The sequence below is a fragment of the Brettanomyces bruxellensis genome, chromosome 6 (assembly GCF_011074885.1).
Source record: "Brettanomyces bruxellensis chromosome 6, complete sequence".
NCBI classification, from domain to species: domain Eukaryota; kingdom Fungi; phylum Ascomycota; class Pichiomycetes; order Pichiales; family Pichiaceae; genus Brettanomyces; species Brettanomyces bruxellensis.
In genome coordinates, this window is record NC_054687.1 from 230,425 (window position 1) to 258,323 (window position 27,899).

A 27,899-nucleotide genomic window follows, 5' to 3' on the forward strand; every position below is an offset into this window, starting at 1 on the left:
CTATAGCTATAGCTGTAACCTTAATAATACCCATAACTATAGCTGCAACTTAACTATATAATCATCCAGATTCCAAGGGCAACCACTATGGCCAAAACAATAGTAGTGATGATTCCTGCAGCCGCCTTGTCACGTGTTGTAACCGTTATCTCGTGAGGATTCGTACTCGACTCGTAACCCAAGCCTTCGGCAGAGTTTCCTTCTGATGAACCTGTCGAATTATCGAATGGACCATCATATTGCATCACAAGCGTATTCTGTATCACCTCTAAAGCACATATCTGCTCACCCAAGCCGTAATTTCCATCATACGAGCCCGAAGTCCAACTTGTTCCACATGTATGGCCATCGGATCCTCCACTGCACGATTCAGCTGCACCTTTGGCAGATGCATCAATGATTTCCATCACTTGATCTGAGTAATCCGGCACCAAACGTGCAGTCGCACCCAAATACTGCGAAGTGATCGATTTGAAGGACCTCTGATCATTGTTACAGGTGTTTGAGGAGGCACATTGTCGCTCGTATAGAATATTGTTGTTTAAAAAGACACTCATTCCAGAAATATGACGGCCAACTTCAGTCACCCATGTGTTATTTCCAGTATAGTTTGCCATATATGCTGCACCACCAAGCACTATGGCCTGATTGTAAGTCCATTGTGCCGTGTTGACACTACTGCAATTACCTGTGATACTGGCACCATCGTAAACAGAGTATGAATCACCATCAAGCTTGAAATATCCAACATCCTTAAGCCAATCGTAGACAGTGGTAGCAGTTTCGGCATAAGTATCGTTCTTCGTGTATCTGGCCAATCTTGCAGCAATCGCAAAAAGGCATGCATTGGAAATTGTGTTCTTATAGTCGTATCCAGAGTTCCATGTGAAAATCTGCCATCTGAGACCTCCTTCACAATAACTGGTGTCCCAACGACTCCACATCGTATTGTACACACCCTGAGCAAGTGCTAGCCAGCCTGGCTCGTCACTTGATGGGTTTGTAAAGTTTCTTTCCGCCGCTGACAATGCTGCAAATCCCCAGAAACTCTGATCATCGTTACCCTCCGTTAAGGTTTGGTTTTGAGGCATAAAACTGTTACCTGAACCTTTCTGGGCCTGCAATGCATCAAAGATTATATCCTCGTATGTGTCGTTTTGGCAGAAGTACCACGTATCTATCATTCCAGCCCATATCTCACCTGCTTCCCACCAATAGTAAGGGGCCTGAAAAATTCCAACTGTGCCGCCATACCGTATACCTTCATAATAATCCATGATACCATTTATAATTAAAGTTGCCGCATCACAGACTGAATCCTTATCTCCAACTGTAAGTGTTAGTGCAGATGCTTTGCCAATTAATAGGCATAGCAAAGTACCAAAGGCATTGGCGAAGTTTTTGATCTTAACCATCTTCAAGATATCCTTGCTGTAGACTCTATGTATTGTTTATTTCCTAAATTTCACAGCCAGAATATGAATCCCTCAATGTTCCTTGACTTTCTATTTCTTGTTCTCTTAATGAAGAAAATTGATTGCTTCTAATATTTTCAATAACTGTCTGATCTAATTCAACTCTAAAGAGCTTTACTGTTCAACAATCACGCTAAAGAACGACAAATATAAGGCGACTCTAAATTATACTTGAACATAAAACCCTTCACAAGCTAAAATCCAAGGCTATTCTCCCAGTCCCTTAGAAAAGTGATGAAGTCAGTCACTCTTATTGCTTCGAGTGTCTGATATTAAACAGCAGGTATGCCACTAGGTAGCCTCGGTCTATTTTTAGTGTTTTGTTGCTCCTATGTCGTCACAAAACTTTGTTCACCATATTTTTTGAGCGTCTGATCGACGCGTCATTTGCCGTTAAAAATTCAATAGTAACCCAAGCAAGTAACAAAAATAAAGGATTTATTTTTTTGAGCGTTACACTAAAGATTGCTGTCCCCAATAACCCAGTAATTATAATTTAAACCCGTAATTTACATCAAATTAGACATATCAAATTTCCAATTTGCCCTGTTCAGGCACTTTGTGGTTCTCCTTACTTTTATTAGTTGGATTGCATTACAAGACAATTATTGTTAGAATATGGGGATGTAATTTGTTTTTTTAATGTATTTGAGAAAGCAGTTTTTCTTAGTTACTGCTAAATCCATTGCAAACCGATCTAGTATGATATTAAGGGTGGGTTTTCAGTACAAAAGCATTAATAAGTTATTACCTTCGTGTTTTGAACCGTACCAATCATCTTTAATAATCACACTAATCAATCATAAATTATTAATTGGAGTTTACCAATAACAATAATATTTTTGCAGGATATTACGTAATTCATACATATACATACTGAACAATAGATCATTAACGTTAGCATCTATGATCCCCACAAAACCCTTTTTACCAAAAGCTTGATATCAATAGCAACTTTGATAGTGCACAGATAAAAATAGAAGGGTTATTTACGTGATTGATGTATGATGAGAAATAAATGTGTTATCCCTTCAAAAATTCTGAAATATAAATACTGTGGCCAGTTGAACTTTATTTTCTTCTAGTTTCTTGCTGTTTCAATTACAAGTTATGCAACCAAATCCTACGGTGCAAAACATACACTGAAATATTCACAAATATGGACTTTTATTTCAATTTGGATGATTTCACACCATCCTGGAATATCTTGGATCACAAATTTCATATTAAAACAAAGGAGAGATTTGTTTCTGTTGATGATGCGATGCCCGATCTAATGTTGAATTTAATCAAATGTCGAGAAGAAGGCGACAAGCAATTTGATCCAGTTCTTTGCCTTTTGGGAAGTGTTGGTGTTAGGTGTAGGGTTTCAAGTTTTGATCAATATGATTACCTATATTATGGGAATGGAAATCGGAATGGATATGACACTGGGCACTATTCATCGCAGAATCAGAGTCAGCAAATGAAGAATCATAGGCAAGTTTTTTACGTAGAATTTATTCAGATAAACAGAGCACTTCGATTGAGTATTAATATCCCCAAAAGTGTCGCTGAAACTCCACCTGTGAAAAAACCCAGCTTGAGAATGGGTGCTTTGGAGTATCTTCTTTCAAACTTAGACTTGAAGAGAAAAAATAAGCAACTATTTGATGCTTCAAAAGAGCGAAAGAAACGATTCACTGAAATTGCATCCTTTAAAAGTGGCAACATACCAGAAGACTTGAGTTGGGTTGATGTGCAGTGCTATATGAATGTGACCTTTGATTCATTGACTATTACTGTCTTCAACCGGAACGAAACTTTGAGTAATTATGTCGTCAAGGTTCTCGCTGAAGACGAGAAAACAAAAAAGAAGGGAGCTTTTTATTTTCGCCGTTTGAATTTCGTTTCCTCATCCATTACTGTGCTTTCCTTTAATGATATCAGCTCTAACGAAAATGTTCACAATTTTTCTCTCGATGCGATTCGTGAGATTCAATTGGTGGATTCAAAGCAAGCGGTGGTCTATTCGGGAAAAATCAATGTTATCCATTGCAAGGAATTCACTTCCGTGGGTCATGGAAGCTTGCTTATGTCAAAAAAAGATACGGATGAGTGCAAGGATCAGAATTTGGAAACATTGAATGCAGTAGATAAAAGGTTGAGGAAGGACTCTAGTAAGACTGAAAACTTCAATGCAAAATTTAATTCAAGTGGTGGATTGGTTGTTGATGCAGAATCTACCAATCAGTCACAAACAACTTGGTCAGATGGTAAAAAGCATTCCACGGGAAAGGCAGTCTCCAAATCCTCAAAAAGGCCAGATTCTTCTGAAGAGTCCGATTATTGTTACTGTGACTATTCGGAGGCTGAATTATACGCAACGTGAATTCATTTACGATATCTATTCTTTGGTCATGATGATATATTGTAGTTTTCTTGAACGCTATTTTATTGTTTGCAAATGATTTGAAATTTGGGAAAGGTTATACCTTATTATTAATGCAAATTTATCACGTTTGTTTGCCATTTTGCTCGCCTGACGTTTACTGTAATATGTTGTCAGTAAATTTATTATTAAGGGCGTTATTTTGAGTGTTCTATTTCACGTGTGTCTTATCGTAGGTAATCTTGTGAAATAAATACTAAGACAAACATTCCTATTGTTTATTCTTACAGAATTAGACACAGTTCAGAAATTATTTTATTCTTGTACTGTTATTTATGTACGACAAATAAATAATTTTTTTTTTAACTTCTAAAGTAGAAAGGATTTCTCGTTAATGGAGAATGCCAAATCGAGAAAAAACTGTAATCTCTCCGCTTATTTTGATTTATCTAGCAGCCTCCTTTTTTTGGTACATTACATTTCGTATACTACTTAATACTTACATATATTTTCCGCCTGGTCTGATAACCCTTTTTTTTTTTTACTAAACACCTTTGCCAAACAATTTCTGAAGCAATGAAGAGCATCCGCAATTCATCAAGGAATTTTCATTGTATATTGCGATGGCTAACATCTTTGATGAGATACTACAATTTATCATTCGATATTCCACAATGATGTTGTACTGATTCTACACATCGGAAATCGTATAGGATTCTCTGAATACCACCTCGATGTATATTCCTAATCGGGACAGATGGACCGACTTTAAACTGCGTACAAATCCGATGTGCACGTCGTTTGAAAGGCCCCAAAATATTAAGTTTAAATAATTAATCTCCCTTCTACTGAATAACCGGCATTTTGTTAAGTAATGCACCAGAAACTGAATAAGAGATGTTGTATACCCGGTTGTGAAATTCCCTGCCGACCGAGATGGCGATCAGTCGCCTCGCGGATATTTCCGTTTTCATCAAAATCTTACTTTTTTTTTTTTTTCGTTTTGACGTGCCCAACTTTTTTTTCTCCCCCATCTTGGCATATCTATATATATATATATATATATTGGATCAATCTCAAATTTTCACAGGTTGGACATAAAGTTGTATGGAACAGTATTATCCTTATTCCTTTACCAGATAGTAGGCATTTTAATTGAGGAAAAGATGAATTTTGTTCGACGTTTAGAGAGTACACTAGGTTTGGCCAATGATAGTAGATCAAGTGAGAAAATTTCCAAGATCCTGCCACTTGCAACAGAATCGTCAGAATGTGATCCATCGAAATGCTTGAATTCATACGATAAGAAGTGCTTTAAGCTTAATTCAATTGATGTGAAGACACCCCTTTGGGAAACTGCTAAACCTTTTGATTTTCAGATATTGGTGTCGACCGGACATCATGATTGGCCATTTGATGCATATGACCAGCCTGGAACAATATTCCCAAACATAGCATCGTTTGATTTCAGCAAGTACGGAACTGCAAAGTTGAATGTGACTTCACTTCCTATTCCGCTGCTGGATATGGATTACAAGAAATTCAGGAAAGTCGACATTCTCATCATGCCATATTTTGTTTGGCTTAGAGGTGTCACAATCGACAATTATGAGGCGGTATTATCGAAGGTTCTAGATGCGTTGGTCTTGAAGAAGCAAAAGCTTAGCGATTTGCCAAAGCAGATATCCGGAGTTTCCATTGCTGTTGATCCGTTCAAATCACACGTCTTCATATGTTCACATCGCACGAGAGATAAGCGATGTGGAAGAACTGCACCATTCATGAAGAAGGAGTTCGATTGCCAACTAAGAGAGGACGGACTATACCGAGATTCGGGTGATAGCCGGCCAGATGGTGTATGTGTGGCATTCATTAATCACGTGGGTGGTCATAAGTTTGCGGCAAATGTACTTATTTATAATAAAGGGGGAGAGTTTGCGTGGTTTGCCAGATGCACACCGTTGAATGTGCGTCCAATCATCGATGAGACGCTTCTCAAGGGAAGGGTGTTTCCGGATATCGCAAGAAGTGTAAAGAAAAACGACCCAATCACGTGGTAGTGGGTGGCAGCTACAGTAATTCGTCTTTCTGATTACAAATGGCAAGATTGTCGTTTATTATCTTATTTATTCTGTTTATGTTTTTAATCAAAAGCATTTCCTCATAACTCGTCTTTCGTCATCGTGTGAGCAACAACTTTTCCAGTCATGGTGCCTTTCATAATCTTCTCGCAGTAGTTGATCATGTTTAACTTCATTTGGATGTCATCGTAAATTTCCGGCTCGAAGTCAGGCTCCCTCTTTGCGGTGAGAAGTCTCTTCTTCTCCAATGCGATATAACGTGACTCTGGGTCGTTGAGGAGAAGAGTGATAATTCTAGAGTAAAACTTCAACTCTCTTCTGTATGCCAAACTGTCTACCTTCGCCATTTGCTGAACCAACAACTTGACAACACTCTTTCTCTTTTCGACATCTGCACGAAGGTATGTGATCATGTACTCGTTCAATGCGGGGATGATACCGGCATCGTCCGTCAACTTTCCGTCAACTGTCCGGTGCGTGTTCATCTTTGCATTCAAGAATTTCACGAGATCGTGAACGGATGTCGAGTTGTTGTAAACCTCAGCTCCTTCAACGTTACCCCTGATAATGCACACAATTGTAGGATACTGCGTAACATTAAACATTTCCTGCACACTGGTTGTGTTGTCTTCCAACTCAGGAGTGGCGATACCTATCACAATCTTGTTGGACTCGACAGCAAATGCTATTGAGAGCTCCTCCCAGTTCTTGTAGAGCTCCTTGTTCTCCTTGCTCTCGTTCTCTTCATCGCTGAAAAGAATAAACGCATTTTTTTTAGGCTTTGCAATCAAACTATCCACCAAGGTGCTGTTCAACTTAACGATGGCATTTGTAGGCTCCTTTGGCTCATCTGCTTTTTTAGGCTCTGGCACCACTTTAAGTTCCTCTGGTTTCTTTGGAGGGTTTATACTGTCATCGACGAACTCATCCAAGTTATCGAATTCAAGGGCACCTCCGTATCCAATTGGATGTTCGGAACCGGTACTGTTGAAAACCATGATTCTAGGAAAGGAGACAATGTTGTATTGCTTGGCATGCTTCTTATTCTTGTCGGCATCAATTTCCACGAATTGAACATCCTCGCGGTCTGCATACTTCTCTGTAAGCTGGTCCCACTTTGGTCTCAAATTCTTGCAGTGGACACACCAGGAAGCGTAGAAATCCACAAACGTTCTTTTTCCTGATTTGAGCACCACGTCATCAAACGTTTCGTCATCCACTTCAATAGCGCAGATGCGGGTGCAAATGGACGCCAATAGAAGCAGAATAGTATTTCCTTTACAAAAATGCATGCTTTATCCCTTTTTCTGGCTCTTAAAATGCGATTTCAAGAATGAAAACTGTGGAGTTCAACTATCAACTACATGAGGCTTGACACTTTATTTTGTATTTATACGATGATATTTCACCTCGTGCGTTCCCCTCTTTTTTTTTTTTTTTTTATTTTAATTTTTTTTTCTTTCGCGACTGTCCGAATTCTCTAATTTTTCATCTTTGCCAAGGAGCTGGGAAAGAACGCCGAGCCTCTAAAAAAACTATTGTGCCAATAGTCGCGCCTGTGCCTCAACGCTGAATTTTGTGAAATTTTTCCGCATACGAGATAAAAGGCTGAGGCTCGTGGGATGGATTGTACACAATACATTTATTGTAGATAAGCCCCGATTACGCACACTTGAATTTGCAGCGAGCTCCACAATAGTGAAAATGAAGGGTCCAGTGAAGGTGGGTGCTCTCTGTGAGCTCTGCCATTGCAGAAAAGCAGTCATGAGAAGACCCAAGAATCTTCAAAAATTATGTAAGGTGTGTTTCATAGCTGTCTTTGAGGAGGAGATCCACAACACGATAACGCGGGAGAAGCTATTCCATAGAGGTGAGAGTGTTGCCATCGGTGCTTCCGGTGGAAAGGACTCGACGGTGTTGGCGGCGGTGATGAAAACACTAAATGAGAGATATGACTACGGACTACATTTGGTACTTTTGAGTATAGATGAAGGAATAGTGGGGTACAGGGACGATAGTTTGGCCACCGTGAAGCGCAACCGTGCACAGTACGGCATGCCGCTTGAGATCGTGTCGTACAAGCAGCTTTACGACTGGACGATGGACGAAATAGTGGCCTGCACCGGCATAAAATCGTCTTGTACGTACTGTGGAGTTTTCCGGCGGCAAGCCTTGGATAGAGGGGCCTTAAAACTCGGAATCCACCACATAGTGACCGGCCACAATGCAGACGATATGGCGGAGACTGTGTTGCTCAATCTATTACGCGGAGATACCGCGAGAATCGAGCGATCGGTGAGTATCAGCACAAATTCGACCGGATCTCCTGTTAAGCGGTCCAAGCCTTTCAAGTACACTTATGAGAAGGAAATAGTGTTGTATGCACACTACAGGAAGCTCGACTACTTCAGCACGGAGTGCACATACTCGCCACAGGCCTTCAGGGGCACAGCCCGGACGCTTCTTAAGAATTTAGAATCTATTAGGCCGTCTTCGATTCTAGATATAATACGAAGCGGGGAGCAGTTCAGGCTGAAGCCAAGGGGCAAAAAGAGGAATGCGAACAGGGAGATGGAGGTTCGTGCAGACGGGTCGGTATCTCTAGGAAATAGGGATGGGAACAGGTGTGAGAGATGCGGATATTTATCAACAAACCGGATATGTAAGGCATGCATTCTTCTTGAAGGTTTAAATAAAAGCCGGGCGAAGGTCCGGGTTGAAGGCATGGAGGAAAAGGGGAATGCGGCGGTAACGAAAAAGTTGGAAAGACTAACATTTTAAGGTGTAATATATCTATATGTATATAGAATTTATAGACCAGCGTACACAATAAAAGCAAGGCGCATTCAGATGAAGTAGGACTTCCACAAAACACCCTCAAGGTCCTCCAACTGCTCCGGGGTGAAAAACTTGGAGTCGATGTGCCAGGTGTCCTGTCTGGTTTTCTTGAATTTGCTCAAGATGTCCTTTGCAGTGCGGCCGACGATTCCATCGATAGAAGAGCATTTGTTGGCCAAAGTGGACAAGACCTTGGGCATCCAATGAGGAGGAGGAGTGGTGTAAGGGAAGGCTTCAATGAGAGAGCCGAGGCCCAAAGTGGCACCGTGCAACTGAGAAATCTGGGAAGTTGACGGTTTCATGTGCCGCTCGTGCTTGAGCTGCCGGCGGTAGGCCTTGATGAGCCGGCGGAAGCGCTTGATGCAGCCGTGGATGAAGATTTCCTCGTGGGAGGCCGGATAAGAGTGCACGAGGAGCGTAAAGAAGGCAGATGCCCTCTCTCTGACCTCGAGATGCTCGTCGTATAGGAAGGAAATGCAGCGGTTGGCAAACATGTCCCTCTGAGAGTCGGATAAGACGAGGAATCTGACCATGTAGAAAGCCTGGGTGAGTGACACGAGCTGCAAAGACTGCGAAAGCGACGGGTTGGCGATGATTGGGTGGTTGCAGAGCACGTCCGATATCTCGGCGATCTCCGGGTCCGTGTACCGCGTGGATGCGATGAGATACAAGGTGAGGGTGGTGTTGATGTTGAGGAGCTTGCAGGCATCCTTCATATTGTCCAAGTCGAGGATGAGAGGGATGATGTGGCTCTTCAAGTAAGGGTAGAGCAGGTCACCGTGTGATGTTTTCAATGCGTACAGCACAAAAAAGTGCAATCCTCGCACGGCATACATGTAGTCGCTGGATGCGATCTCCTGGGGGCCCTTCCCGTCGACTGTGGGCCTTAGTTTGTGGATTTTGTCCATGTACTCGGAGAGGCATGCGTCGAAAGTCGCGTCCATAGCGTAAGGGTAGATTCCGCGGCCGCCTGGGACTTTGATGTTGGCCTCCAGGAGGCCGGAGAAGGCCGAAAATGTTCTGGTGGAGGTATAGAGGAGACAGTCAAAAAGCAGAGACGCGACCCGGTCGGCCACAATGTGGTACGGGTGCGAGAGAGAGCTGAAAAGCTGCCGGATGGTGTCCGGGAAGCAGTGGTAGGTGTTCAAAGTGGACGACATGTACGCCTTGAGCAAAGTAAGCCTCGTAAAAGTGGCAAAGGGCGATGAAGCACCGTCCCGGTCGATCTCAAAGCTACAGATTGTGTGAACTAGTTGCGGGGATCTCCGCATGTCAAAATGGGCTGGAAGCCACCAGCAGAAAATCTTCCAGATGTTGACGGTGGACTGGGAAATGTCCGATTTAATGATTGCCGCCAGCTGGCCCGCGATCTTGCCGTCTATAGCCGCAAGATGGTCCCTGTGGACCCGGCAGGACAAAAGCAGCCCCGCGTAGACCTCAGCAGCCGCGAGGTGGGTGGCCTTATCGTCTTTCTTGTAGAGAGAGCCGAGAATGTCGAAAAATTGCTCATGGTGGAAATTCGGCGTGTATCCGTGGAAGGAGAGCACGCAGAGCGAGCAGACAAAGTAGGCCATGCCGGGGAGGAAGGCTGTGTTAGACTCCGACTCCTGGATGTGCAACTGCAAGATCTGGGTGACCCAGTGACGGGAGACGAGGTGGCCGAAGCGGCGGACGGCGCGTCGATCGGCGGGACTAAGGCCAAGGCCAAGCGAGGTGCGGTCGAACGACGCGTCGACGACGTCGAATTGGTGCGGGTCCCAGCACAGCGTCGGGACCCAGAAACGGCTGTCGAGGAAGAATTTCGGATTCCTGAAGTCGTGCATTTCAGCAAAGAAGGCGTCTGGGTTTGAGAAGGCGCCGTTTTGGATGGAATCCAACGGCACGATGCCCGGTTCCGGCGGTTTGACGCACAAAATCTTGCCGAGATCGTATTTATAGAGCCCCTTTGTGGACACGACGTCCAATATGGATGCAATCCAGATGACGCATTTCTTGGAAAGGGCCGGGTGGATGCCGTTGACGGATTTGGCCAATACCTTGAGGATTTCTGGGCTGAGCGGGACCTCGAAGTGTGTCTGTAAAGAAGACACCATCTCCAATGCACTCAACCTCAACTTCCAGTACATGTGGCCAGAAGTCCGCCGCAAAGTCCTAGACATGAGCCGCGACACCAGGCCCAAATACATCTTCTTCTTGGTGTCCTTTGCGAGCTTCAAAACGCGAATTCTGGTGTCGACGTCGGGATCCGGCGGCCGGATCGACTCAACAAGCTCGAAATTCATCTCGCACACCTCGCAGGGAACCCGGACGTACTTACGGATCGACCCGTAGAGCTTCAAGGCCAAAGTTGTGGTGTGGTACTCATCGAATTCCACCGATCGCACAAGCAAGTCCTCGTACCGCCTCAAGTAGTGGCTGTTTTTCTCGGCCAAGCCGCGGAACTTCCGCAGAGAGAACACACGCAACACGTTGCGAAGCTTGTCCTGGTCGCGGTTGGCCAACGCCGAATCCCACTCCTTGAAAATGCCAAACACCAAGTACGTACAGTTCATGATCTTCGATAATGCCGAACACAACACACTACTCGCGTGGTATGAAGTCACTGCATAGCTCGATGCTGCAAGCTGCACTAGATCCCGAATGAGAAGCTTGTCGGTGGCCGTTGGAAGTCTCGTACACCGAGAAAGACTCGTCCTATTGCAGTGGTAGACGGCCGCCCTTGCACCAAAAACAGACCGTGTGAAGGGGCTGTTGACACCGGCAAAATCCAACATCCCCGCCAAATGCATGTTGTCGATGAGCACCGGGTTGTTCGTGCTGAAGTACCCGCAGTTCTTGAGCCAGTCGCTCATCGCCTGGATGACTTCACCAAGGAGGTCGATCGACGCGTCGGTGCCAGACACCGCCGCCGCCAACCGGTGCAACGCGTGTCCGACGCGCTCGCGTGCCGCGTGCAATTTCACGTAAGATGGATCTGAGAGACGCGTAAACGTGTTGCCCTCGAAGTAGTAGCCGAAGCTGTACAAGCCGGGGGAGCGGCGGGTGAGCGACGCGTCGATCGACTCGAACTCACCAGCACCCGCCGTAAGCGACGCTGGAGTCGACGCGCCGGTGGGCGTCGCGGAGTCGGGCGGCATGTGCACGTCGATCGGCGCGTCTGACACGGTGTCGTCCTCGTTCTCGTCCTCTACTTCCGTCACAGCAGACTCGAAAGTGGCACCGGCGGGCAAGGCTGGAGCCTCGGCGGAGTCTGCGACGATGGACGCGAGAGATGCGGTCGATGGGAGGGCGGAGATGGACTGCGACTGCAACAAGTTGGACTGCGAATTGGAGTGGGAAATCGGCAACAAGTTGGATTGGGAATTTGATCTGGAACTGTACTCGGACCCCCAGTCAGCCCGCGGCCCGACCCGGCGGCTGAGTACCTTTGCCGGTTCAAGTGTGTGTGGTTTAAAGGAGGGGTCGAAAAGAGTGCAGATTCCAGCAACGGAGCCGTCGAGGATGTTGACGTGGTGGCTGAGTCGATCGACGGTGTCCAAGGGCAGTCTGTTGCCCCTTTCCACGTCGCTTAGAAGCGTGTCTATGCTGTGGATGCTGGAATCGATGACCTTGTCGAAGCCATCCACCAAAGGGTCGATTTCTGCAGCCGACGGCTGGTACCAGCGGAATTGCAAGTTCGACGCGTCGAAACGGTACGGATCGAACTGGAACGCACCCCAGCAGGCCTCCGTGACGTGTCCGCCGTGTTTTTCGAGCCAGTCGGGCGAGATGAGCCGCCTTTCAAGTGGTCTCACGCAGGAAACAGCAGTAAAAACGGAGTTTGCAAGCATGCTGACGCTGTAGGAGGCCTCGCCGCGCAAGTTGACGGTGTCCTTAGTGAGGAGCTGCAGCAGGTCACCAAGCAGAGGCACAAGGTGGCCTCCGGCACCAAGACACACACCACAAAGCAGCTTCAGATACCAAACTAGCGAGGCATCCTTGTTCAGCACGTGCTGGCCGCGCGAAACACCGGCTCCGACGGCGATCTCCCGCCGGATCTGCCGGAGGAGGTACCCGTAGAGCTTGTGGAGGAGTGCTGCCGGGTCCCGACGCACCAAAAGTTCGGCAATGTTGGAAAAAATGACCGCGACAGGATGCTTGACGTGGGTGCTAACGTAAGCGAAGAATTCGTCGGCGACGATTTGGAAGAGGGAGTCGTCGATCGACTCGACGAGTGCGTCGAACGCCTGTGGGATCAACACGGAGGCCCTGGTTTCGACCCCGTCGTCTGATTCGACGTCTGGTGAATACTCCAAGTACTTGAAGCAGCTTCTGCAGAACTGCCTTGCGAATTCGGGGAAGGCCGAGGAAGCACTTTTTAGGGCATTGAGTTCTTCTTGTGGGGAGTAGGGGAAGGAGGGAGGGGGGGAATCAGTGTGATTCTTTTCCTCATTTTTTTCCTCCCTTTTTTCACTTTTCTCCTCATTTTTATTTTTCTCCTTCTCACTTTTCTCACTTCCATTTTTCTCCCCCCGTAAAACTCCCCCTCCAAATATCTCACGTGGCGCGCGGTGAAATCCAGCGCGAGGGCCCCCCCGTCCCCCCGGCCGGCTGAGAGGTCCGCGAACGGCACCACCAGGCAGACCAATTTCACCAGGCCGATGGTCAAGATGGTCTTATCCGGGTCGTTGGAGTCGATGCCGGGCACAAGCATCGACAGAAGCCGGGGCACGTGCACCCGGTAGACGGGCAGCTGCACCATGTACCGGGCAAGGGCAGTGACCTCCCGCAAAATGACGTTTATGCGATGTGTGGAATTCACAGACCCAAACGAGCTGTAGATGTCCAACAACACGGTGTCCAAAACACGGTGCGGGGAAATGAAGCAGAGAGTCTGTAGAGACGCGATGTACCTCCTCCGCTGGCCCGGGGCCTTGGACTGCACACCTAGCATGATAACTGGCAGAAGCATGTCGATGTAGGCGGCAGTGAGCTCGTCAGAGAGCCGGTACTGCAGCGGGAGGCCCGAGTAATCGTCCGCGTACCGTGCCACGAGTGTTTTGTCGACCCTCTCCTGCAGCAGCCGGCGGTGGTACGCGGTGGCGAGCCGCTTGACCACGCGGGAGAGCCCTGTGGACCACACACCGCTGTTTGAAGGGTGGACGAGCGTGGTGATGGACCCGATGAAGGTCCGCAGCAGGTCCAACACGCCGGACTCGGAGTGCACAAAGCGGGCAGTCAACGAGTGCACGGCGATGTCCACAAGCAGCTTGAGGTACTTGGACTGCTTTTCGTCCGCGGGGGACCGGCAGGACACCGCGAGCAGGTTCAGCAGCATGGCGAACTGCTGCCGGGTGAAGATGCCGTACTTGCCCAGGTGCACGAGCTCCGGGTGCCGCGAACCCTCGGCCAACGCCTGCTGGGCGATGTTGGCCACCACGGACACGAGGCTACCGATCTCGCGGCTGGACTGCTGCGTGGCCCAGCAGCTGAAAAGCACCGGCAGGTAGTGCCTTATGTCGCCTGCATCGTACGCGGGAGTATCCATGGTACCACTCACCGGCCTCTTGAACACCACCGGCAGCAATACCGCCATCTGCACAAACGACGGCGAGATCGTCTGGCTGCTGTACCGGGCCAGAATCAGCTCCACAACCTGCCCGATGCTGCCCGGCTCGAAAAAGCTGCTCACGGCCAGCGAAAACCGCACCAGCCGCTTCATCCGCAACTCATCTGCCACATGGCCCGACTCGTTCGGCCCCACCAGGCCCCCGGAGAGCTCCTGGTAGATCGGCCGCCAGTCCAAACGCAACCCCAGCTCCCGGAGCACATCCTTCTCGCGCATCAAAGCCACTACCACCTCCGTGTAGAACCCGATGTCCACACTCTGGCCCCGCGACAGCACCACCGCGTAAAACACCTTGATCAGGGACACGCACAGCCTTCCGGGCACCGCCACACCGATCGTCAGCAAGTTCTTCAACTCCTTGGTCCAGTACTTGAGGCTGATCACCGACGCCGACTGCTTGTCCACCTTCGACACCGGTGTCGATGCAAAAACACTCGCATCCTCGTCCTCCGACTCCAGGTCCGACTCGTAGAACGAATCCGACGAGTCCTCCTCCTGGTCGTCCTCCTCAGCCTCGCTTTCCGTGTGCATGAGGGTCTCGAACCGCTCCCCTTCAGCATCCAGGCCCTGTTTTTCCTCATTTTCGCCTCTCTCCTGCCCGTCTCCCTCTCCAACACCCCTCATCAGCTCGGCCCGCGCCCGGTCCAAGTCCCCAACGCTGATCGAGATGTTGCTCTTCAAGTCAAGCGACTTGATCGCCATGTAGATGTGTGTCACGATGTGGCAAAGATACCGGTACTGCTCCCTGATGCTCTCCGTCCGATACGGGAGCAATTGCTCGGGCCTCACGTCTTTCTTCGTCTTCGTGGCATAGAAAACAGACTCCCGGCTCTGCTGCTGCCTTCTCGCCTCGTTGTCATCTTCCGAAATGTTCAAGTGGTACCTATTCAGCCGCTGCATCTCCATGTTGGCCTCCTCGCGGTTCGGCCCGGGGCTGAACGGCCTCCGTGGATCCGGCATGCCGAATGCTGCCGCTGAGCTTCCTCTCGATAGCGACACTGCCGATATAGACCTTGACATTGGGGCCGAGTCCCGGGGTGGATACATCCCGGGGGTATGTTCGCCTCCCCTGTGCACGAATCTGCCTCTGTCTGTCATGATTGGTGCAATCACTGATGTATTCTCAACAATGTGTAATCAGCTGCAATTAGTTTCACTTCACTTCACTTTCCAATTCACTTCACCTCACTTCACTTCTCACAAATATCTTTAAGTACAGCTCCGTGACAAATTCAGTCTGCAATTGCTAACTGGCGTCAAATACACACTATGCCTAAAACAATATCTGAAGCAATTCCTAAAATAATGTCTAAACAATACCTAAACAATATCTAAAGCAATTCCTAAATAATACCTAAACAACACCTAACCGTCTAAAATAATGCCTAAAATGCTATGCCAAAACACTATGCCTACACTACACATAAAACTCTGCATAGAGCTCTACTGCTTTCCTATACACCTCACCTCGATCTGCACTTGGGCCAGCTTTTATATTTTGCCTCGATCCATTTTTTATCGCGGGGTGGCGAGTCGAAAAAGCTGCCTCTCTATTTTTTGCGCTCCTTCCACCGTTTTTCCTGCATTTGCTGCCCCGCAATTTTCTCGTCCATCTTTGCATTCTCACTTTTTCATTTTTCCATTCTCTCATTTTTTTCACTCAGAGCACACTCCCGATTATTCTCGACCCTTACTTATCCTACCCAACTTTCTCCTAATATTACTTTTATCTATACCTCTATAAGCCTTATATCCCTCCCATCCCGGCACAATATGCCAGACACCAAGTCCGCGACATCCCGTTGTCCAACCATGCATCCTGGAAATTCTCATCATTGAAAAATTTCCATGCTTCCCCTGGTTCGATTACGGCCGAATTCAAGTACAAAAGCCCCTTCCATCCTGAATCAATGCCCCTCACCAACTCTCCCAACCTCATCTGCTCCCACTCCTCCCTCACAAACCTCGTCTTTCTCATGTAATTCGACATTGGCGTGATTGGAATCATGTGGATCCCGTGAATAAACTCCTTATTCATCCCAAAGTAAGTAGCATGGTCGATTTTATTCTCAAATAATATGCCAGACACCTTATTCGCCTTGAAATTCGCCGGCACCACATCGTTGTCACTCGAGTAAAGCATGTATAAGTTCATTGCTCGGCGCTCAATGGCAAGTATTAGCGATCCCAACTGCTCCAACTGCACATTTCCAATAACTCTTCCCCACAGCTTCACACCGTAGTAGCAGTGATAATCTTCACTCGACGACTCTTCATCTTTTCCATCTCCGTGTGCAAACAGCCCGTTTGCAAAGCTGTGGCCGTTGAAGAAGTCAAACGATCTGAATACTGGGAAATATCTGTCTTTCTCACTCGGGTTGCAAACATCTCTCACCAAGGTGTTAACCCAGTCCTTGCACTCGTTCAAGAATGTGTTATCACCGTACTTGCGGTCAGCTAGTGCCACTAGGGATGCTGCATGGATATGATAGCCGTAATGGAAGTGGTGATCGTTGTAGAAGCAGTTGCCAAAGTCACAGTAGAAATTTCCATCTTTCAATCCTGCCGAGCTCACTATTCCCTTCCATGTGCTGTTGTACACTAATGGAGCCTGCTGTTTGTTCTGTATGAACCTTGAAAATGCCTGCTTCATCTTCAAAAGCTGCTTTCTCGCCAACTGCTCGTCCTTAAGCACGAATCCGGCCACGTACAACATGAATGCCCCTTTATCAAGGATTTTTCCTGACGTGTACATCGAGTCTGTGTTGGACGCGTTGACCACATCAAACGAGTCTATTTCTCGGCTTGCGACCTCCCTGATTCTCCTTATCGCCTGCTCTGAGTACCCAGTGCATCCTTTACCCTCAACATATGGATCGAACTGCAATTCCTGGGGTGGCAATCGCTCATTCATCACAAACCGCTTTGTTAGATATGCCCACATCACACCTTTGCACGTGGAGTCTAGCTCAGCATTCGAGATGCGTTCACTACTCATACATTTGTCTGCAGAGTGATATTGATGAGGTAATGCCCATTGCACAACCTTTCCTGAACTCGATCTACCTCCAATTCTGTAATTAAAGCTGTACTGTGCATTGTTCTGGTTACCTACATTTCCAGAAAGTGTCACATCCTCAACATAGGCACCAGCAGCCAAATCATAGGCACCCTCATCGCCGTTCTTGGGAACTCTTCCCACCTGAATGATGGCACTATTCTGAAAAGAAGATGACTCAATGCAATTGGCATTTCTCAAACTAAATGCGTCCATGTTCGAAAAAAGCACCCATTTGGATGAATCGAATAGTGTTAGGATAAACTTGTAGAGTCCATTTGCAGTTCTTCCTTTGGGATCCAGCCTTTGGAAACCCACTTTGCTCGTAATTCTGGGATGGATGTTTCCTGAATAGAGTGCAGTTATGAGACCCATACCTTGGACAAGTTTCGAGGTCATCTTGCCAGAATTTCCACCGCTTGCAGCAGTGAATTCCACACCGCAGCTGAATCGTTTACATTCCCCAATTCTAAATCTGATTCCACACTGAAATTCAGACGCTCCTAGAGAAATCGAGCAGATCCCAACCGGCGAAAAAAAGTACTTGCACGGATTTGAGTTGGGATCATCACCAAAAACCCGCTGGCTGGCCGTGGTGCAGGAAACGGCAAGACCCCAGAACTGATCATCGTCACATTTCCACAAACTGTAAGGATGAGTCCAAACTGGTAAGTTTTGCTTTTCCACAAGCATATTTCCGTAGAAGTTGTTCGTTTCGATTGGTCCCTTCTGCTGATAAAACTCTGGAAGTGGAACTGGATGGTTGTTTGAAGATGGGATCTGCGAAACTGGGCCATCCAATGATATTGGCTCGCTAAACAAATCATCCACTTTTCCATTACCTGAATTTCCTTGACCCTTCACATTGTTCAGCTGCTCACCGCTATTATAATTATTATGGTTACCACCATTACGATTGCTGCCACTATTATTGTTACAGTTGTAATAGTCCCTTTCCGGAATAGCCGGCGCCAAGTTCTGTCCGATTGGTTGTTGGTATCCTGAACTATATATTGGTTGTTGGTATCTTGGACGTTCATTGATATTCAATTCCTCAAGTGTCTCTTCGACTCTACCTTTCAACTTTTTAAATAATCCCATTCTTGTGCCACCACACAACCTTTCTTTGCCAATTCAAATGATCAATTACAACTTTTTAGGAGACATTAAAAACGTAATTTCAGTTATGACGACCACCCTCGCTCGGATTAACTGCATCAAGCAATTTTTTTCTGCTGTTTTTTTTCATTTTCAACAAGGATTGTTCGGTTTTGTAATATTTAAGTTTTAAATTTATAGGCATATGAGTTACCTTACCATATCAAAATTAGCAAATTATATTATCAATGAATCCATTTTTCTTTCAGAAATGGTCATATCAATTATAAGAAAGCTTAGTCCAAATGGTCAAAGAACAAATGTTCAATATGTTTCTTATAAATCATCAAATAGAGGTTATTTTTTATCAATTCAGAACATGTAAGGTACTTTTACATGTCTTAATAAAGGCATTCAATTGGTCTAACGTTTACATTTGTGCTATTTTAAACTAGATTTGGTTGTCAAAACAATGTAGCTCTCGAACAATGGAGTTCAAGTAAGTGAAGTTGGTATTGTTATATCATCTGATCAATACGAGAACCACATCTATATAAAGTGAAGATATTCCCTTTTGTCTATCATTATATATACTATCTATTATATACTACAATAAATATCGAAACACTATATAAATCTGGTAACACTAACTTTAACATTGGTTCCATATAACCCGGACCAATTGCTAAAGAGTAGAAAACTATTAACTTCTATATTTAAAGGCTTCTTATGATACTCAATACTAGACTCAGGAAATAAATGCCATCGATAATTGAATATCAGAATAAATATATATCTTCTTTACGTACACTGCATTAATTTCCACTATGCGTTGAGCTCAGTTGATTTCAGAACAATTGAAGTATAGAACAATAAAGTTCTGAGTAGAACAAGGTCTATTGTTTACATTGTTGTATAAGAAGAAGGATGTCCACTATATAAAGATGAGGCATCCTCTAGTGTCTATACTAAATGCTATGTACAAGTACTACAATAAATATTGAAATACTACACTAATCTCGTAACACTAACTTTAACACATGATTGATTGTCAGAAAATAAAGTAACAATAGCTATACTCTTAAATTACATAATTGTTTTACCATCTTTATGCTTTTTAATTCGAATCAAAGCTTAAAATCCAATCCTTGGCATGCAACAAAAAATTATTCGTTAGAAAAACGAATTTCCTAATTGGGATTACTGCCAGTGTCTAAACTCTTACAAACTTATTGATGATTCGATATCCTGTTCTTCAATGTAATGAAATGGTTATTATCAGATAGAATGTGATGTCACCTTTAAAGTAACAAACGTGCAGAGATATAATAATAAGTTAATTGGATGCGTTTATTTGAATCTGCCAAAAAAATTAATTTCCGTCTCTTGGTTATTTAGATCAGCCGAAATTTCATCAAAGAATTGATCATCATCACTTGGAAAATTGTCTAAGGGATCAACATAATTTTCAATATTCTTTTCTCCTAAAGGTAAAATTTCATTCTTATGATACCTTTCATTCTTACACGTTGGTCTTTCCACTAAGTGCTTCTCAGTGGTCAATAATTCATTACTTGAAACAGAAGTATCAACTGCTTCCAGAAGGCTCTCGATTAAACCACTGACAGAGTTCATCGTTCCATGCGTGAAACATGAAAGCTTCAGGTTGAGATCTCTAATTTTTTTTAGCATATCTTGTATACTTTCAAGAGTAATATTTTTTTTTGCTTTTAGCATTTTCGTGTCTAGAATATTAGGCATGCTTTTGTTGGAAAGGATGAGTTTGGCAATTGTAAGAACTATCACACCGTCATATAAAATGTTTATATCTGTATAAATAGATCCATTGAAAATATGATTAACGTACTCATAATTAACAATATTGTAAAGTTGTTTTGAACAATTGATTGCCGAAGTGAAATATAACATGACCGGATTCTTTGCAGGAATTCTGAGCTTATAATCAGACCGAATAGTCCTAAGAATCATGAGCAAAAATGGAAGGCCCAAACTTGCAAAAAAATTATGAAAGCATAGATGAAGGAAAATTTTGTAATGAGATGAATAATTGGCTCCAAAGTTAAACACATCATTCAAACGGGGGGAAAGAGAATGTTTCCATGATAATAAATCATTTCTGATATGTGTTGCGTCATAAATATCTTCCTTTGTGGGGGCGTTCCGGTTTGGAGATGAAATAAGGAGATGTAAATTCAAAATTCTGTATAAGATCATGTGAAGCTTGCAAATGCTCCCAAAATATTCGTTATAGTCATCGGGCTCCTTCCAGTATTCTATATCATTTGAAAATGTTCCATATGAATCAGGAAATTTAACTGTGCAATCTGTTAGATTTACAGTGCTCCGTCGCTTTAATAAGTTGCATAACAACACTTCTTTACAAAAAAGCGACCACCAAATATATGAGTACGTCTTTTGTTTCCGCAAATCAAAGCTCGGAATGGAAGATATTATATCCTTGTTCAAACCTAATGATAATGCCTGCGCAACAGCTATTTCGATGACATAATACGCATTTTGAACAGAATCGGTCATCTCTAAGTACATGCCATAAAGAGAGAGAAACTGTACACCGGAGACACACGGCTTCAATATCGCAATGGGAAGGATCTTGTTAATAAGCTGTAAATAATTGCCTTCTACTTGAGCTGCAAAATGAGTACCCTTTACACGTGAATTCTTTTGACTGTCACTTTTAACTGCCAAATTACCTATCAACCAAACAAGATATAATATACCTTCTTTCGTTATATCTAGTGTGATTTTTGACTTAATAACACTAATGTTTTTAAATTTAAACTTTAGCCAATATAATTCGTATGATCTTGAAAATTGGTTTTGATCAAAATAGTGACAAGTAGGGTAAACACGATCGAAGAAAAGTTTCACACATGGATCCGTATCCTGTCTTGTAATACCACACGAATATTCATCAATTTTGACGTCTTTCACCAAGTTATCTAAAAATGGGTTCTTAGGGTTCTCTTCCAAATTGAGGTTACCTTTTCCTTTAACCATTTTGTATATACTTTTCTGAATAGTTGATGAACACAATAAATTGGCATAATGTGTATGGCCTTCTCCATCAATTGTCAGTCGTGCCTCCGTAGATTCATCATGCAATTGCCTTTGCGCTACTGAAAGCATGTTTCGAACTGAATCTAGAGAGTATGATATTGATGTCCTGCTATTATACTCAGTTGATGAAGAAGTTTCTCGGCGAGAATCATTTGAAGAGGCGTCATCCACAATGTCACATGTGGAAATAGCATCGCTTTTATCAGAGTATTTGTATGATATGGGGGAGAAATCCTTAGGAGTAGTCTGCAACGTTCCAGTAAATGGTGTCGGTGCAACGTCTAGATTACCTATGGATTCTCTTTCTTTTCTTAAATTTGTATTGAGTTTACCTTCATCAATAATATATTTCCTCTCTGAGAGGGATGTATGACAAAGGGCTTTTGCCTTTATGCATTCCATACAAGGATATGCGACATCAAATGTCTCCACAAAAGCGTTTTGACCCACTTCAATTTGACGAACACATTTTCTTTTCTTGGACTTGCATCGATCACAACTGTATGCTGCTTTTCTCATTTTGCGCTTTTTTATCTGATGGCCTGTTCCCATTTTAAAAGGTATATCTATCAGAGTACAATGATCTGAAAAAGGAAAACGACAAGAATATTGTTTCCCTCCAATTTAGCCCCAATCCATAATTTGGCCATTAAAGCATGTATATACCTTTTATGTGAGATGGAAAACATCACCACAAATTAAGAGATAAGCCCACTAGAATTTCAACCAAAAAACGCATTTCTAGTCATTTGATATTTCGTGTGTCTGCCATTATACAATCTAATAGTTAACTATATCAACTCTTTTTGAAGTATGGAGTCTGCCACAAATTCCAAGCTTTTCTTCTCTTAGACAGGCAAAAACGCCACAGCTGGTTTTAAGGTCTACACTGCCTTCTTTACATGCAAAATTACCTAATCTTAATATGCTACTCACTAGATTCAAATTTATACAATATACAATATATCTCTCTAAATTTTTAAATATCCGGAGTCAAACAATATTTACTGTTTGAAAACAGAATAACCTTTTTGGACGTTAGCATTGTCATCAAAGGATTTAATCCATTTCTTTACGTATGGGAACTGCTCAATCTCCTTTTCGAGACCTGGCAATTGCTCCTTTCGGATCCAAGGATAAAGAGCAATATCTGCAAGCCCAATATGTTTTCCAACAAGATATCCTGTTCCATTTCTTTGAAGCCTAGTATTGACTACGCCAAGATTTCTTAGTAGTTCATCTCTATATTTCTTAATTGCACTATCATTTTTGACTGGCAAGGTAGAGAAATACTTCCAGTTACTTTTGTTTGGTCCTAATCCAGAGAGTACAAAGAAAAGCCATTCTATATCCTCGTAGTACTCTAACGAACCAATTTTAAAGCTGAACTCATTCTTTTTGTCCAATTTCTCAGCGAGAAAGAGCAATATCGCAGCAGATTCGTTCACATACGTAATTGATCCATCAGCTTCAATCCATGCTAGAGTTGGGATTTTTCCGTTAGCATTGTGCTCTAAATACCACTTCTCTTTTTGAATTTTCTTGCTAATATCCACTTTATTCAAGTAGTAAGTGGCTTCCAAAAGTTCCAATAAAATTGTTGGTCTTACACCATTTGTAGTAGACCAGGAGTAAAGATAGGTTTGTGATCCCTTAGTACCAACTGACTTTGGATCATTATTCCTCGTAATAATTGCTGTCATTTTTTTATCCGTTCTGATTCCTGGAAAAATAGGGGAAGCTGAATCCTTTTGCTTTTTATCTTTAAACTTAATGCAAAGCTGTACTTATATTCAATTGCACGCGTACTTTACAGTACGTGTAAACGGAATAAGATAATCTGGGATGTACAGGCCCTTTTATATTGCACTGTATCACTTCTCATGATCTTCAGCAGATAGTTTCTTTGAGGGTATTTACAATTTCATGTCTTTCTATTGTTCTTTTTTTTGAATCGAGATAATTTACCTTTTTCTCATTCGAGCAACTGTGGATATCTAATAGCATCCACTTTCAATTGGCAAGCACTATAATATCTCATTTGCGGAATCTTTATTTGGCTACCATTCCTTGCATTTTGTCTCAATGGTAGTTAACACTCATACCCCTTAAATATAAGCATATCTTAAATGCATAATAATAACTAATATTAAATAATGGAAATGAAATGATTCATTGAATTTCATATGCAAATAGTTCCCTGCCAAGTTTTTCAAAGGAATATTAAATTCTGCTACAGGAAAGCATGAAGGAGAAATAATATAACTATAATTTCTTATCCCTGTTATGTACAAATATCTCATACCTCTAAGAATCAGTATTAGAATCATACTACATAACTAAACATTTAAGTCCTATAAAAATTTACGTTTAAATATCGAAAAAAGTCAAAACAAAAACTCAAAAGCTGCAATTCTTAAAATATAGAAGTTCAATATGAAATGCTTCATTCAGTTGTTTGCGGATCAGGAGTACTTGTTTCCTCTAGTCCTCCCTCGACAAATCTGGCAAATAGTTTCTTTAACTTGTCTTTAGCATCACTAATATCAAGACCCTTAACTAACGGAATGAAATTGTAGCGGCCATCAGCGGAAAACTTGTATAATTCAGAAATGAAATATTGTATGTTTTGCTCATTGAAAACCTGGAAACCCGACTTCTTTCCAACAAATCTACCATCAATCCATTTTCTTTGTTCTTCCTTTGGTGGTAGTTTATGCTTGTTAGACCAAACACCGGCTATGGCAATAGCATTTGCTTCGCAAGCCAAGAAAAAAAGAGGATTATGTGCAATTCCTATATGGGCCAAGGTCGGGTCTCCGTACGAAAATGTATAGAGATAAAGATTATCAATCTTAGTTCTTGCATAATTTTTAACTCCATCGAGACCAGATGAAACGGAAACGTAGTCCTTGCCATCATTTTCTGGTATATCCAAAAATGGATAGTATATGTGATATCCAGTAGCAAATATAATTCTTTCAAAGCCTTGTTCAGATGTTCCGTCTTCAAACGTAACTTTGTCACCTTCAAAGCTCTTGATTCTTGGATGCCTATGCACCTTAAGATTTGGGTTTGCTATAAGCTGATCGGTCCAATTAGCATCTTTCTCGAGCTTGGTTTCTTTTACATTTGTGACTTTAGAGACATTACCGGATAAATGAACTTCTTGATACTTGGGAATCAAGTACTGAAGAAGGTCCACAGCACTAACACTTGTACCGACGAGCAAAACCTTCTCAGTTCCTCTATCCTGTTCATTTCTAAAAGCTTTTGCATGAATAACAACACCAGGATTGGAATTCACAAAATCCTGAAGTCCTTCAATTTTTGGGAAGAATGGAATGTTAAATCTGCCAGTGGCAACAACCACAGCGTCAAACTGTTCTAAATACCAACCTATAGTTTTGTTCTTCTCATTTATTTGTAATAATACAATCTGCCATTTTCCATCTTTCTTGAAGACTTTATCGACCACTGTGTTGTAACGAATGTATTTCTCTAGCTTGGCCTCTTTAACAAATTCCTCGAGGTACGCTTCAACATCACTGTGAATAACAAATGGTGCATACTTCTTCGATCTGGGGTCTGGATTTGGAACTTCCACGTCATAACCCGATGAGAATCTCATCAAGTGATTTGGAATGTTTGTAAAAAGTTTCTCGTAAAGACCACTGTGTCTCCAAAAGTATCGAATCACATCCTTATTTTCTGAAATATCCTGAACTATTGGGTGCTGCTTATCTGTACGTAACAAATCATTAGAGGAAGGGGTCTTTAATTTGGTCCTAATTCCGGCAGGATCAAAATACTGTTTCAACCCTTCAGGAAATGGAGGATCTGTTTTCTTCGTGAAGTTCCACACACCTCCAAAATGATCATTCTGTTCAAAAACAGTGATCTGCTCAAATGCAGGATTTTCTGGAAGTGGGTTGTTCACTGTCGCCTTGGTGATCGTTGATGTTCCATCTTTACTAGTGTGTAAAAGTTCGTTCAATGTTGAAAGTCCTCCAGGACCCCCACCAATTATGGCAACCTTCTTAATATCAAATCTTTTTGTGGTGGACATATTTGGGTTTAATAGTATAATCCACTTTTTCGTATCCTTATGATTTTCAGGATGCTAATCAATTTTCCGTCCAAAGGTGCCCTTATGTAAGGGTAATCCCTATATTACCATTTTGTCATAAATTAATCACTATCCAAGAGTCATCCTTTCAAATGAAATCACGAATGTTACGGAACTCAAGCGTATGGCGTGTTTGTGATGTGGGTTGGCATATTTGATAAACAGTGGCATTTGTTAGCACTTCTTTTTCTTTGTTTACAACAGTGGATTATCTAAATCACAGCTTTATCGTATCCGAAAATTAAGGGTACATCATAAAAGCCATAGTTTTATACTTTCTGTCGATATCTTTTATTAGTAGTGCCACTAAATAAAACTTACCGGCTTAGACCACACGGATTATATGTGATGTGTACGCCACAGCTATACAGTTGAATTTTGAACAATGCGTTTTTGGAAATCTCGCATACTCTTCTTACGGAAGATCAAGAAAGAAATATACACAGCCCTACTTCTTCATGAGGAAAATTTTAAATTAGGGATTGGTTCATTTACAAGAACCGAGTAGTATTCCGAGAATAATGTTTTCAGAGTTATATGTATGATTATTTTTAAATGACAGATTTATTATCTTATGCTTTCAAAATAATAGCAGCAGCAAATTAAAAAGAAAAATGTGGACCCAAGAATTCTTGGATCGGTTTAAATGATAAGCCATTAAACTGTATTTTTTTTTACGACCTTTGACCTATGCGTGGTCGGAATGTATCAAAGGATATCAATAAGTTTCAGTTCATCATTTAGTATAAAAAAAGTAATCAAAAATATAAGGTAAAGAAAATATAACGTCAAGAAAATAATTCATGAGAAACACAAACTTTAAACAGGTGCAGGAGCGAACCTTTTATTTATGATGAGATAAATGGTATTGGAACCTTTTTCTCTTGTTCATCATCATCCAAAAAGCAAGCCAGGATCTCTCTGCGTTGATCACCATATTTAGTCCTTCCATGGTAACTAGTGTAGTTATCAAGTAGTACAATATCTCCAGCCTCGAATTTGTAATCAAAAGATAGTTCTATAGACTGCTCAAGGATAAAGTTCAAATATTTAAGAGGTATTTGCTCTCCGTTATCATATGTAACCGCTGGAGGAATATTGGGGCCGATGTTTTCCAAATTCCACTTGTATTTCTGGTAGTAACTAGGAATTGATCCAAATATAATAGGCTCCTTGTTATAAGGATCTAGTCGGATAGGTTTTGTATGCTCATTGATTTTCATACCTCCATCCTTAGTCCATTCATAATCCTCGGAGACATATTTTTTGCAAATTTCCCCTGCTTTCCTTTTCTGAGTTTCTAGATCGTCACCTTCTTTGATGAGCCTGCCAAATGAGTGTTCTGATTTCCAACTGTAAACTTTACCATTAGGTAATTTTTGACCCAAAGGCCAGGTTTGAGTCAAGTAGATACCTTTCTTTGCCATGGCGTCAATGAACTCAGGATATTTTTGCTTCACCACGTTGTAGAGTTCCGAGGCATTTGTCAAAGTCTCGTCACCTCCTGTTTTTGATGGATACTTGGCAAAAAATGTAAGGATAGATGGATAGGTCTTGAAACGACATAATTCTTGATGAGCATAAAGTCTTCTAAATCCGGTCGTCTTGTTCACAGTTGTCACACCTCCTTTAGCCACATCTTCTCTAGGGTGTGCGATACCATTTTGCTTAAATTCAGAAAGATTTGAGCCCTTTGCAAAGTTCCTAACAAATAACGAAAAATTCTCAGGATCAGTGCTATTGAAACCCTTTATAGCAAGTGCTCCAAATTTCCTGACTAACGTCTTAAAAGTGTCATAATCTTTCGAGAGATCATAGACAAATTGAGCTAATTCTTCATACAACCTTGAATCATCATCAGATGCTTCATTATTTTTTGTATAAGTTAGTTTAATTGCAACGGGGTATTTTCTACCGTTGACAAATCTAGCATTCGGAATTTCGACTTCTGTAAACTTGAAGTTATAGTCCGTATATTGTCCCGAGATCACTGGTAAACTACCACTGATCACTCCCTTTTTAGTTTCTGTGCTCATATCTGATTATTTTATTGGTAAATAAGGCAAAGGGTACTACTTTTCACTATACCATCAAATGGATCAATTTCACACGTATATAAATATATGTATAAATATAGTTCCG

General features: G+C 42.8%; 11 protein-coding genes across 11 annotated transcripts; 3 read left to right on the forward strand and 8 right to left on the reverse strand.

The window, feature by feature from the left end:
• Positions 1–53: 53 nt before the first annotated feature.
• BRETT_003555 (uncharacterized protein) lies at positions 54–1,415 on the reverse strand (the record flags this gene model as incomplete). The annotated part of the gene is made up of 1 exon (XM_041282062.1): positions 54–1,415. The coding sequence occupies one exon, from the start codon at positions 1,413–1,415 to the stop codon at positions 54–56; it is 1,362 nt and encodes a 453-aa protein (XP_041135901.1).
• Positions 1,416–2,634: 1,219 nt separating this feature from the next.
• Positions 2,635–3,846, forward strand: BRETT_003556 (uncharacterized protein; the record flags this gene model as incomplete). Its single annotated transcript, XM_041282063.1, has 1 exon — positions 2,635–3,846. One exon carries the CDS (start codon positions 2,635–2,637, stop codon positions 3,844–3,846), a length of 1,212 nt encoding a protein of 403 aa, XP_041135902.1.
• A 1,166-nt stretch (positions 3,847–5,012) lies between these two features.
• On the forward strand, positions 5,013–5,906 carry BRETT_003557 (uncharacterized protein; the record flags this gene model as incomplete). Its single annotated transcript, XM_041282064.1, has 1 exon — positions 5,013–5,906. The coding sequence occupies one exon, from the start codon at positions 5,013–5,015 to the stop codon at positions 5,904–5,906; it is 894 nt and encodes a 297-aa protein (XP_041135903.1).
• Positions 5,907–6,007: 101 nt separating this feature from the next.
• Positions 6,008–7,219, reverse strand: BRETT_003558 (uncharacterized protein; the record flags this gene model as incomplete). The annotated part of the gene is made up of 1 exon (XM_041282065.1): positions 6,008–7,219. The coding sequence occupies one exon, from the start codon at positions 7,217–7,219 to the stop codon at positions 6,008–6,010; it is 1,212 nt and encodes a 403-aa protein (XP_041135904.1).
• A 412-nt stretch (positions 7,220–7,631) lies between these two features.
• Positions 7,632–8,708, forward strand: NCS6 (nucleotidyltransferase; the record flags this gene model as incomplete). The annotated part of the gene is made up of 1 exon (XM_041282066.1): positions 7,632–8,708. One exon carries the CDS (start codon positions 7,632–7,634, stop codon positions 8,706–8,708), a length of 1,077 nt encoding a protein of 358 aa, XP_041135905.1.
• A 65-nt stretch (positions 8,709–8,773) lies between these two features.
• On the reverse strand, positions 8,774–15,471 carry BRETT_003560 (uncharacterized protein; the record flags this gene model as incomplete). The annotated part of the gene is made up of 2 exons (XM_041282067.1): positions 8,774–13,259; positions 13,286–15,471. 2 exons carry the CDS (start codon positions 15,469–15,471, stop codon positions 8,774–8,776), a joined length of 6,672 nt encoding a protein of 2,223 aa, XP_041135906.1.
• Positions 15,472–16,120: 649 nt separating this feature from the next.
• On the reverse strand, positions 16,121–18,532 carry BRETT_003561 (uncharacterized protein; the record flags this gene model as incomplete). Its single annotated transcript, XM_041282068.1, has 1 exon — positions 16,121–18,532. One exon carries the CDS (start codon positions 18,530–18,532, stop codon positions 16,121–16,123), a length of 2,412 nt encoding a protein of 803 aa, XP_041135907.1.
• Positions 18,533–19,879: 1,347 nt separating this feature from the next.
• On the reverse strand, positions 19,880–22,147 carry BRETT_003562 (uncharacterized protein; the record flags this gene model as incomplete). Its single annotated transcript, XM_041282069.1, has 1 exon — positions 19,880–22,147. The coding sequence occupies one exon, from the start codon at positions 22,145–22,147 to the stop codon at positions 19,880–19,882; it is 2,268 nt and encodes a 755-aa protein (XP_041135908.1).
• Positions 22,148–22,632: 485 nt separating this feature from the next.
• Positions 22,633–23,331, reverse strand: BRETT_003563 (uncharacterized protein; the record flags this gene model as incomplete). The annotated part of the gene is made up of 1 exon (XM_041282070.1): positions 22,633–23,331. One exon carries the CDS (start codon positions 23,329–23,331, stop codon positions 22,633–22,635), a length of 699 nt encoding a protein of 232 aa, XP_041135909.1.
• A 743-nt stretch (positions 23,332–24,074) lies between these two features.
• On the reverse strand, positions 24,075–25,697 carry BRETT_003564 (uncharacterized protein; the record flags this gene model as incomplete). Its single annotated transcript, XM_041282071.1, has 1 exon — positions 24,075–25,697. The coding sequence occupies one exon, from the start codon at positions 25,695–25,697 to the stop codon at positions 24,075–24,077; it is 1,623 nt and encodes a 540-aa protein (XP_041135910.1).
• A 908-nt stretch (positions 25,698–26,605) lies between these two features.
• BRETT_003565 (uncharacterized protein) lies at positions 26,606–27,793 on the reverse strand (the record flags this gene model as incomplete). The annotated part of the gene is made up of 1 exon (XM_041282072.1): positions 26,606–27,793. One exon carries the CDS (start codon positions 27,791–27,793, stop codon positions 26,606–26,608), a length of 1,188 nt encoding a protein of 395 aa, XP_041135911.1.
• Positions 27,794–27,899: the final 106 nt, after the last annotated feature.